Source organism: Salpingoeca rosetta (assembly GCF_000188695.1).
Source record: "Salpingoeca rosetta unplaced genomic scaffold supercont1.13, whole genome shotgun sequence".
Classification (NCBI taxonomy): Eukaryota; class Choanoflagellata; order Craspedida; family Salpingoecidae; genus Salpingoeca; species Salpingoeca rosetta.
The window spans coordinates 1,003,307-1,013,866 of record NW_004754921.1 but is presented as its reverse complement, the minus strand read 5'-3'; the positions used below and the strand labels follow the sequence as shown (position 1 = coordinate 1,013,866).

Here is a 10,560-nt window from a genome sequence, read left to right as displayed (position 1 = left end):
GGGTGGGAGGGAGAGAGAGCAAGCAAAAGGGGCACTCACAGAGAGAGAGAGAGACTTAGAGAAAAAAACAGAGACAAAAAGAGAGAGAGAGAGACAGAGAGAGAGAGAGAGACAGAGACAGAGAGAGAGAGAGAGAGAGAGAGAGAGAGAGAGAGAGAGAAGAGAGAGAGAGAGGGAGAGACAGAGACAGAGACAGAGAGACAGAGAGAGACAGAGAGACATAGAGACAGAGAGACATAGAGAGACAGACAGACAGACAGGCAGGCAGACAGAGAGACAGACAGACAGACACACACACACACACAAACACACAAACAAACACACCCCGACACAAACAAACAAACAAACAAACACACACACACACACACAGACTCTATATCTCTCTCTCTGACGAACCGTTCTGGGCGTCCTCGGCGGTGGCGAAGCGGACGAGACCGCAACCCTTGGACATGCCGTTGCCGTCGTACATGACCTCAACGTGCTCAACAGGACCGGCCTTGCGCATCAGGTCCTTGAGGTGCTGCCACGTCATGGAGTACGGCAGGCCGCCAACGTACACCGTCGAACCCCTGCACGCGCGAGCAACGGTTGCGTGATGGTGTGTTGTGAGACATCAGGGGTATGACTTGTGTCTTGTTCGCACACACAGCATGGGAGTCGGGGGAACGAGTGCAGTGAAAAGGCGGGTGCATCGTCGTTCTGAGATTCAGCAGCAATGATGTAACAAAAGACGCGGGCGGGAGTTGCCATGGTGAAGCAGACTCTGATTCCACCCCCACCAGCAGCGCAAATCCAGAACTTCTTACATCTCTCCAGAAAAGGTGGCGGTGTAGTTGGTGGACGGGCGGTGCATGGGCGCAGGCGGGCGGGCAGACCTGAAGAAGCGGAGCAGCGGAGCAGTGCAGAGTAGAGCCGAGTAGGCGGTGAGGGGACATGGCAGAGATTGTCAAACGGGATCAACGTCGCCAAACATGATCAGCAGACAAATAACGTCAGGCAAACACAGCGTGCACAGCATACAAAGGAACGCAAGCAAATCACATCACGTGAATACAGCACAAAAGCACGTGCGCACACAACGCAAGCTCATCACATGAACACACACACGCACACAACGCAAGCTCATCACATGAACACAAACAACCACACAACGCAAGCTCATCACGTGAACACAGCAGAAACACACACACGCGCGCGCGCGCACGGACCGGCGGGGAAAGCGGTGGGCCTCACGGTCCTCGCGGACCATGATCTGGCGGCCATCAAGCTCGCGGCCAGACATCTCGGCAATGGCTGTTTCAACGCATGTTCACAAACAAGCACAACAAGGGATGTACATGAGTATGACATGCTGTGGTGTGGGGCCTTGCGAAATCCCGACGCGCCCATGACACACGCAGCGTTCAATATCAACAATATCAACAGCAACAACAACAGCAACAACAGCAACAACTGTAACAGCTGCGCAGTAGCAGCAGAGACAAAAGCGTCACCAACACCACCGCCTCCGTCATCAAAACACAACACAGCGCATGCATGCCATGCATGAACACGCACCGCGGTTGGCAGTCTCGACGTCACCAAAGACGACAATGCCGCAGCCCTTGGAGCGGCCGTTCATGTCACGCAGGACATCGGCAAAGGCCACGTGGCCAATCTCGCTCATGAACTCCTTCAGGCGAGGCCAGGTCGTGGACCAGGACAGGTTGCCAACGTACACGCTCGTGCCCCTGATGCATCAACGAGCAGCACGTGTAAGCAAGGCGGTTCGCTGACGCTGACCAACCACAGCGGGCGCCCATGTTCCACGTCAATACAAAAGTACGCAAGCAAAGGTGTCAACGCACGGCTGGTTCTGGCGCACGGGACGAGGACCGCCATGTGGCACTTGGGTGAGGCAGTGTGGGGGAGAGCGCGGTGTGAGAGAGAGAGAGAGAGGGGGGGGGGTGGGTCAAAGAATGGAAGAGAATGGAAGAGAGGGTCAGTATCTTGGGCGAAGAGCATCTCGCAAACTCGTGCACATCAGACCCTGCACACACACACACACACACCTGCACACACACACCTGCACACACACACACACACGATACATCACACACACACACACACACACACACACACACACACGATACATCTCACACACGATACACCGCACACAACATCAGTCCCAGCCCAAACCCCCCAACATCCCCTCCAAATATCACCACCACCTCGTCTTGGGCGCACTACACCCCATCACCACGCAACATCACATGGTGTGGTGTGGTGGTGTGGTGGGAAGACAAACACACAAGGTGGGGATGCACGTGGGTGCACGTGGCACACAACATCAGGGCAGGCAAGCAAGGCAAGGCAAAGCGAGGCAAGGCAAGCAGGAGAGGAAGAGAGGGGCAAGGGAGGTCAAAGTGTGCCATATGTGAAAAAGACAGCAGGGTGGGGTCGTTGCACACAGCCCAGGCCGATCTATCAAACACCCATACAGCAAAACACACACACAGCCATCCACAACAACCAGCCACAAAGAACACACTCTTTTCAGTGGTGCTGGCTGAGTGCAGCAAGCTGTGCACGCACTTTGGCTCAGCACGCACGCACACACACACACACGCGCGCGCGCGCGGCAACAGCCTATCTCACGCCATGAGCTGGCTGGGTTGGTTGGTCACAAAAAACAAAAACAAAAAAACTTACTGGGGTAGCCGCCGTGGGGCACCTGATGGCGCGCATGAGGGTGCGCGTGCGGGTGATGGCCAGGGGGACCTTGGTACTGGGGACGGCCATAGTAGCCACCACCCTGGGATCGGCCTGTGTAGTCCATTTTTCGCTCCTTGTCGCTTGCTTGCTTGCCGCTCACAACTGCACTTGGCTCTTCCTTTCTTGCTTGCTTGCTTCTCCTTGTTGCTTCCTCTGCACCAGCCACCAGCCACGCTCTTCACGTCACACACACACTCGCGCACCGTCCAATCGCACAACCACCCAGACAGTCCCCACGCTGCTGCACCTTGTTGCCCTCTTGGTTTCTTCCCACAAATGTGTGTGTGTGTGTGTGTGTGTGTGTGTGTGTGACAAACGTCGTCTTCGCCCCTAATTCTTCGCAGAAAACCCACATTCTTTTCGCTCCGCTGATTTTTCAGCTCAACATGTTTTGGAGCATAAAACAACAGCACAAACTGCAGTAGCAGTTGAACTGTGGCTGTGGTGCACTGGTTGGTTGGCGCACACTCCATCGCATCCATATAATGCATTTGCATGCGCGGACGAAGGTGTACTCAAGACCCGTGGCAACGCCGTCACTCTCTAAACTAAAGGCACCAAACAGAAGCAAAACAACAAACACGGACGAAATGCACAAACACAAAAACAAGCAAGCACAGAACAACATGTGGAAAAACACACACACAAGTACACACACACACACACAAGTACACGCACACACACACAAGTACACACACACACACACAAGTACACACACACACACACACAAGTACACACACACACACACACACACACTTGGGCCTTTGCCTAGGGCTAAACGACAACCAAAAGCCCGGGAGACAGGATGGTTCTTGTAAAGTGAGTGCTGGGCTTTTGTGATTGTTCTCCCCAGGATTTAAGGCTATACAGGTAAACACAAGGTGGCGGACGGCGTTGCGAGCGGTGATGCACACACACACAACAACAACACACACACACACACACACACACACACACACACACACACACACACACACACACATACACACACACACACAAGGCAACTAACTACTCGGAAGTGGCGGGCGCCTTTTTCTTCTTCACAACACGACGAACCACCACCTTGCGCTTCTTCTTGCCGGAGGATGGCGTGTCAACCTCGCTGCTGGCCTCGGAATCCGCACCACCACCGGTCGCGCCCACCGCTCCCTTCTTCACCCTGCGCACCACCACACGTTTCCTTGTCTTCTTCCCAGTCACAGGATCAGTCACAATCTCCACCCTGGTGGTGGTCGTCGTGGCGTCCGCCCCGGCACCCTCGCCCTTGCCCTCCTCCTGGCCAGCAGCACCCTTGCGACGAACGATTCGACGCACAATCCGCTTCTTCCTCTTCACTGACCCGTCATCCCCCGGCGTGTCCGCGCCCGTCGCCATCACCGCCTCTCTTCCGGGCGCTGCCGCCTTCTTGCTCGTCGCTTTTGCCGCTTTGGGCTCCGCAGCTGCTTTCTTCTTCGCAGGCGTCTTGGCTGCTGGCGCTGCGGCGGTCTTCGTGCCAGCACCCTTGCCCTTCTCGCCCTGCTCATCAACATTGTCAGCATCGCCATCAGCATCCGCATCAACACCACCAGTCGAAGTCATGGGCAGGGACTGCGAGAACCGGCCCATCAGTAGGTCTGGGCTCTCCGGCCCTTCTCCCCCCTCGCTGTCCTCAACGGCTTCGTCGCTCGACGCCCCGCTGTCTGCGTCGTCTGCGCGCTTTCGACCTCTTCTTCCCGTGTCCTTTGTCTTCTTGCTGCTGCCGCCGCTACCGCCACCACCAGCAGCAGCAGCAGCAGCGGAAGGCTTGGGCCGCTCAGCCGCCTTGGAAGATGAGGATGTCGCACCAGCTTTCTTGCTCGATTTGTCTTTCGACGGTGTGGTAAGCTTCGTCGCCGCAGCAGTAGCAGTAGCAGAAGTAGCAGAAGTAGCGGCAGCAGTCTTCGCCTTTGCCTTGCCGCTGGTCTTGCCCTCTTGTGGCTTCTTCGCGCGCTGTTTTCGCAGCTGCTGCCCTGCCGCCTTCTCTTTGCCTTCGTCTGCGTCCTTCTCGTTCTCCTCTTTGCCTTTCTCCTCCTCCTCGCCATCTTCGTCCTTCTCCTGGTCCATCTCTTGCTGCTCATCCTCCTCGTCATCTTCGTCGGCATCCTCGTCTCGCTTTGTGCGCTGGCCAGAGCCCTCCGAGTCCGAGTCCGTGCCGAAGCGAGCAATCTCGTCATCATCGCCATCATCAATGACGGGGCTGCTGCTGTCGCCATCTCGAGCACCGCTGTCCCCAAACAGGTCCATTGTCTCCTGCTGCGGCTGCTTGCCCTCGTCCGCCTCGTTGTCCTCGTCATCCTCGGCCTCGCTGTCCTCCATGGCAACCACGCTGTGGATGGACTTGCTCGACTCCTGCTTCTCCTCGTCACCCTCGCCCTCGACATCATCGCCATCATCGCCGTCACCAGCAGCACCCGCGGCACTAGTGGATTTCCCAGCGCGCTCCTTCGACCGGGAAGCGGCTGTGCTTTGGCGGGCTCCTTCTTGCTCTTCTTGCTCTTCTTCTTCCTCCTCTTCCTCCTGCTCGGAATCAGCAGCTGTATCCATGGTTGTTGACTCCTCTGCTTTCTTGCCACCTTTGCTCTTCTTTGCAACCGACACCTTATCCTTCTCCTTCTTCCCCTCGTTGTCATCCTCCTTCTCCTCCTTCTCCTCCTTCTCCTCCTTCTCCTCCTTCTCCTCCTTCTCCTCCTTCTTCTGCTTGTCGCCTTGCAGCGGGGTGCTCGAGCCGCCCTTCTTCGCCTCGTCAGCAGCCCTCTCAGCGGGCGAGGACGATTCCTCTTCAGCATCACCGCTGTCAGCACCATCGTCTGCCTTGTCTGCCTTCCCGCTGCCCGCAACATTTGCTGCTGCTGCTGTCGTCTTGGCGCTCTTCTTGGCACTGGCCTTGTCCTGCGCCTTTTGCCGCCTTGCGCTGCTGCGGGTGACACGCTTTGGTGTGGTGACTGTTTTCTTGGTTGAGGCTGGTGCCTGGGTCAGAACGCCAGTGTCCTCGCTGCCCTCACTGTCGCCTTCGTCGCCATCGCCATCCGCTTGTCCGGCATCCTCGCTTGCGGCCTTGTCTTTCTTGGTGGACTTTGCAGCAGTTGTTGTCGCCGCCCCCTTCTTGTCGGCCTCGGTAGTGCTGATGGCTGCTGCTGCTGCTGCTTTGGTCTTTTCCCCAGCCTTGCTCTTCTTCTCCCCGTCTTCGGCCATGTCCTTCGCCTGCTTCTGCTTCTGAACCTCCTTCTTCTCTTCCTTCTGTTCCTCCTTTTCCTTTTCCTTGTCCTTCTTCTCTTCCTTGTCTTCCTCCTTTTCGTTTTCCTTTTCCTTCCCCTTCTCTTTTCCCCTCGCCTCTTGCTTCTCTTGCTTCTCCTCCTCCCCCGCCTTCTTGTCCTTCTTCTCCTCCGCCTTGTTTGTTTTCTCTGACAGCTCCTCTGCTTGGGTCTTCTCCGTCGTGCTCTTCGTCTCACCACCAGCAGCTGACGTCCGCCCAACGCGCATCTTGCCCACTCCAAGCGTGCGCCCGCGCGCAGCCTTGCTTGGGGTCGCCGCTGCACTCGTGGAGGTGGACGTGGACACCTCCTCTGCTTCTGCCGCCTTGCTTGCTGCTGTCGCCTTGCTTGCTGTAGCCTTGCTTGCTTCTGCCGCCTTGCTGGTTGTTGACGTCGCCTCGGCTGCCTTACTTGGCGCTGCGGCCTTAATACTCTTGCTTGCTGGCGTCGTTGCAGTGGTGGCAGCCGCCTTGCTCGTGGTGGTCTGGGCAGCAGACTTCTTCTTCGTCAGCTTCTGCCTCTGCTGCTTGGTTGTTTTCTCCTCGGCATCACTGTCGGCACTGCTGCCACTGTCGCTGTCACTGCCACTGCTTGAACCACTGTCGCTGCCACTAGACGAGCCACTGCCGCTTTCGCTCTCACTTCCGCTCTCACTTCCGCTGCCACTTTCGCTCTCACTTCCGCTGTTGCTGGACTGTTCCTCACCCTTTCCCTTCCTCAACTGCTGCTGCTGCTGCTTCTTCTTCGTTGCCGCAGCAGCAGAAGCGGCGGCGGTCTTGGGAGTGGTGGAAGCGGCAGTGCTCGCCTTTGTCTTGGGTGTGTCCTTGGCCGGAGTCGATGCTGCGGCGGCTTTCTCAGCCGTCTTGTCGACCTTGTCACCTTTGCCGTTGGCCCCAGCTGTCTTCTCGGTCGCCTTGTCCTTGGCCGGTGCGGCTGTGCTTGCTGCAGTTGCTGTGCTCGTGCCCGCCTTACTGGCACCTTTGCTTGCCTTGTCCACCTTGTCGTCCTTCTTGTGCGCCGCTGCTGCAGCTGTGACCTTTTCGGTACCACCCTTTGCGTCTCCATCTGTCGCTGTTGCCGAAGTCGTGACAGCAGCGGCGGGCGACGCGCTGCTGGTCGTCTTGCTGCGCTTTGCAGCAGGAGCTGAAGGAGATGCCGCGGATGCGGGCGCACCTGTCGACGGTGCTTCTGCCGTGGTGGAAGTGGCTGGTGTCGTGGGTTTTGCATGGCCACGCTTCGCCTGTGTGAGCCTGAGTGCTGCCGCGGCCCCTGTTGTTGCGCGTTCCATGTCCGTGAGCTGCTTGCGTCGCTGTGCTTCCGCCGCCTTGGCAACCTTCTCCTGCATGGCTTTCTTCCTCTCCTTCTCCTTCTCCTCTTGCTTCTTCTGCTGCTGCTCTGTTGCTGGGGTTGCTGTTTTTGTTGTTGCTGCTGCTGGCGCTGTTACTGCTTTTTTTGTGGCTGGTGTTGTTGCTGGTGTTGTTGCTGTCGCATCGGCGGTCGTGATAGTCTTTGTCTTGTGCTGCGCCTTCTCCTTGCGTGCCTTCCCTGCCAGCCGTGTGCTCTCGCGGTCGCTGTGTGCCAGCACGCGGCTCTTCAGCGCGTCTTCCTCCTTCCTGTCCACATTCCCCTCCTTGCTGCTCCTGCTGCGGCCCTTTGCAACGGCGCTTGAGGCGGATGTGCCTGGCACCGTGGTCGATGTGGCGGTGCTGCTGGCGCTGCTGGCGCTGCTGGTGCTGCTGGTGCTGCTGGCTGTAATCGACACCGTCTTGGCCGCAGCTGCTTTTGTTGCTGTTGTTGCACTTGTTGTTGCTGCCGCCTTCTTGGACGTGGTGGTGCTCAGCACGGCCTTCTTCACCCCGTTTGCGGCTGTGGCAGTGCGCTGGGGGCTGGCGCTGGCTGCGGGGGAGGATGCAAGCGGAGTGGATGTAAAGGGGGCGTGGTCGCGAGCGGTTGCGGCGGATGGTGCAACGCCCGCGTTGGTGGTGTCGGTGATGGTGGTGTTGCCGCTGGCTGCGGTGGTTGAGGGTGTACGCTTGGATGTTGCTTGCGGTGCTGGAGTGGAAGTTGCAGGCAGCTCCGCGCGCGTGTCAGCGAGCATTGAAGCAGAGGCGATGGTGGAGACCATGCTGTCATTGTTATTGCCGTTGCTGGCACCGCTAGCAGGGAATGAGCCACTGGACTTGGAGAGACTGTCACGCAGCACTTCAAACAAGGCATTGAGTGGATTGCCCGCCTGTGGTGTGTGTGTGTGTGTGTGTGTGTGTGTGTGTGTGTGTGTATGTGTGTGGGCTCAAAACAACGGAGGTCGCGAGAGAGAGAGAGAGACGCACATTATGGCAGTGTGGTGCCGCTCCAATGGTGTGTGCAGTAGCAAAGTGTCCGCCATATCAAAAGCGCATGCGCACCTCATCAGAGAGCTTGGCACGCTTCGGAGCCGGGGATGCCAGCATGTCCTCGTGCAGTTCCATGCTGACATTGCGAGAAGCTCGACTCCTATTTGCAGCAAGACACGAAATACCCCCACAGGTACATCAGGAAGGACACAGTCAGTTAACGTGCGTGTGTATGTGTGTATGTGGATGCGTGTGTGTGTGTGAAGGGTGTCAATGCGCTCGCGAGCACGATTAAAGCGTTTGCGTGCAATGAGCATGCGAGCACATGTGTGCTGGGACTCACAGGATGGCCGTGATGACGTCGCCATCGCGCAGGGCGTCGCCTACGCGCATGCCGTTGCCGACCATGAACCCGTCACTTGTTGTGATGCCAACGACTTCCAAGTCTCTGCATCCCAGGCGTCGAAAGCAACACAAACAGCACGTGCATGCGTGAGCGAGTGCGAACAAGCGAGTGAGTGCAAGCAAGCACGTGCGTTGAGCGTCTACGAGTGCGGACAGCTCGCCAGTAGATGTTGGAGCGGAACGGCTGGTGGCCCAGCACATGCGTGCGTGGACTGCAAGCTCACGTTTACACACACACACACACACACACACACACACACACACACACACACACACACACACACACACACACACACACACACACACACACACACACACACACACACACACACACACACACACACACACACACACACACACACACCTGTTCATGTTGTCCTTGAACCAATCCATGATCGTCTGTTGCAGGTCAACACACTGGCTGGTGCTGTCGACCGCCACCTGTCCACGTGGCCGTGCGTGCGTGTGTGTGTGCGGTCAGACGGAGCAACTTCGGGCAGCAACAATGGTGGCAACAGTGCTGGCAACAGTGCAGTATCCACAATGCACAGGAGCGGGGTGAGAGCGAGACCGAGCGAGAGAGGCAGCGAACGTACCAGGATGCGGTGGTCGCCGCACTGCACCTTCACGCGCAGTCGTTCCGCCATCTTGACGCTTGTGGTCGCGTGTGTGTGCGGAAAATTAAACTTCCCGCACAATTTAGCTTGTGTGTGTGTGTGTGTGTGTGTCTGTGTGTGTGTGTGTGTGCGTGTGTGTGTGTCTGTGTGTGTGTGTTTGGACAGCATTCACGCACACACGCACACACGCACACACGCACACACGCACACGCGTACACACATGCACACACACGCGCGCACACACACACACACACGCACACGCCTTCTTCCTTCCATCCCCCTCTTCCCCGCTGCTATGAATTCGTACAGCCATTAAGCACGGGAGAGTATCGACAACGAATGAAGACGTGAAAGCGAGCAAGCACACACACGGTGGAACGCAATAACACAAAAGAGAGAGAGAGAGAACAGGCGCACCCTCGCTCGCAGGCACAAGCAACGCAGGGAAGGGGTTGTGCGCTGCTTTGTGTGCGAAGACATACGCAAGCCACAAGACAAGACAAAGAACAAAAGGAGACGATGAGGACGACGACGACGACAACAACAACAACAACAACAACAACAACAACAACAACAACAACAACAACAACAACAACAACAACAACAACAACAACAACAACAACAACAACAACAACAACAACAACAACAACAACAACAACAACAACAACAACAACAACAGACAGACAGCAACAGACACTAGACAGCAACAGACGACAGAAGGTGATAGTTTGTTATGGTTGCTGCTTGTTACGGTTAGTGTGTTTGCACGGGGACACCGAGCGCGATGCCGCTGTGGATGGTGTGCTCCTTGTAGAAGGATACCAGCGTTGGCATGTCAGGGAAGCTCTGGTCCGTCTGCACGAGGGTGTTGAAGACAAGGAACGCATTGAGCTGCAATGTTGGAAAGAAGAAAAGGGGCAAAGGAAGGAACGGAAGAAGGGAGCGAGGGAGGAATGCAGAGAGGACGCGTGCACACGCACACACACACACACACACAACAACAGACACAGACAACCACGCACAACCACACACAACCACACACAACCACACACACGCACGCACGCACGCACGCACGCAGAGCACTAGACGCACCGTTGCCACGCCGCCATTTCGAGTACGAGTGACCTTGACGTGCACGTGTCGTCCCGGTGTTGTGTTTGCGGAGATGACATATCCGTTGAC

At 57.0% G+C, this 10,560-nt stretch overlaps 3 protein-coding genes across 3 annotated transcripts in view; all 3 read right to left on the bottom strand.

The window, feature by feature from the left end:
* PTSG_05647 (uncharacterized protein) overlaps positions 1-3,028 on the bottom strand; it is a 4,350-nt gene extending 1,322 nt beyond the window's left edge. The window contains exons 1-6 of the mRNA XM_004993459.1: positions 2,692-3,028; positions 1,848-1,887; positions 1,558-1,730; positions 1,209-1,293; positions 807-875; positions 397-569 (exon numbers count right to left, since the gene is read on the bottom strand). Of these exons, the coding sequence (XP_004993516.1) occupies positions 397-569; positions 807-875; positions 1,209-1,293; positions 1,558-1,730; positions 1,848-1,887; positions 2,692-2,818 (667 nt within the window). The 5' untranslated portion in view covers positions 2,819-3,028. The remainder of the gene's footprint in view (positions 1-396; positions 570-806; positions 876-1,208; positions 1,294-1,557; positions 1,731-1,847; positions 1,888-2,691) is intronic.
* Positions 3,029-3,710: 682 nt separating this feature from the next.
* PTSG_12346 (uncharacterized protein) lies at positions 3,711-9,429 on the bottom strand. The gene is made up of 5 exons (XM_004993458.1): positions 9,358-9,429; positions 9,126-9,202; positions 8,700-8,804; positions 8,429-8,516; positions 3,711-8,256 (listed from the first exon to the last, which is right to left on the bottom strand). The coding sequence occupies exons 1-5, from the start codon at positions 9,406-9,408 to the stop codon at positions 3,763-3,765; spliced, it is 4,815 nt and encodes a 1,604-aa protein (XP_004993515.1). The 5' UTR covers positions 9,409-9,429; the 3' UTR covers positions 3,711-3,762.
* Positions 9,430-10,131: 702 nt separating this feature from the next.
* The window catches only part of PTSG_05646 (uncharacterized protein), a gene marked incomplete at both ends in the record, with an annotated part of 2,023 nt that continues 1,594 nt past the window's right edge, over positions 10,132-10,560 (bottom strand). The window contains 2 exons of the mRNA XM_004993457.1: positions 10,132-10,269; positions 10,471-10,560. The exon at positions 10,471-10,560 is cut by the window's right edge and continues 45 nt beyond it. Of these exons, the coding sequence (XP_004993514.1) occupies positions 10,132-10,269; positions 10,471-10,560 (228 nt within the window). The remainder of the gene's footprint in view (positions 10,270-10,470) is intronic.

What these genes read in the sequence shown, in the direction of transcription:
- PTSG_12346 (XM_004993458.1), bottom strand. Translation starts at nt 9,408, where the DNA reads ATGGCGGAACGACTGCGCGTGAAGGTGCAGTGCGGCGACCACCGCATC. An exon ending in GCGGCGACCACCGCATCCTG is followed by an intron (nt 9,203 to 9,357) that starts GTACGTTCGCTG and finishes CCACGTGGACAG; the next exon opens with GTGGCGGTCGACAGCACCAG. An exon ending in GTGCCAAGCTCTCTGATGAG is followed by an intron (nt 8,257 to 8,428) that starts GTGCGCATGCGC and finishes CACACACCACAG; the next exon opens with GCGGGCAATCCACTCAATGC.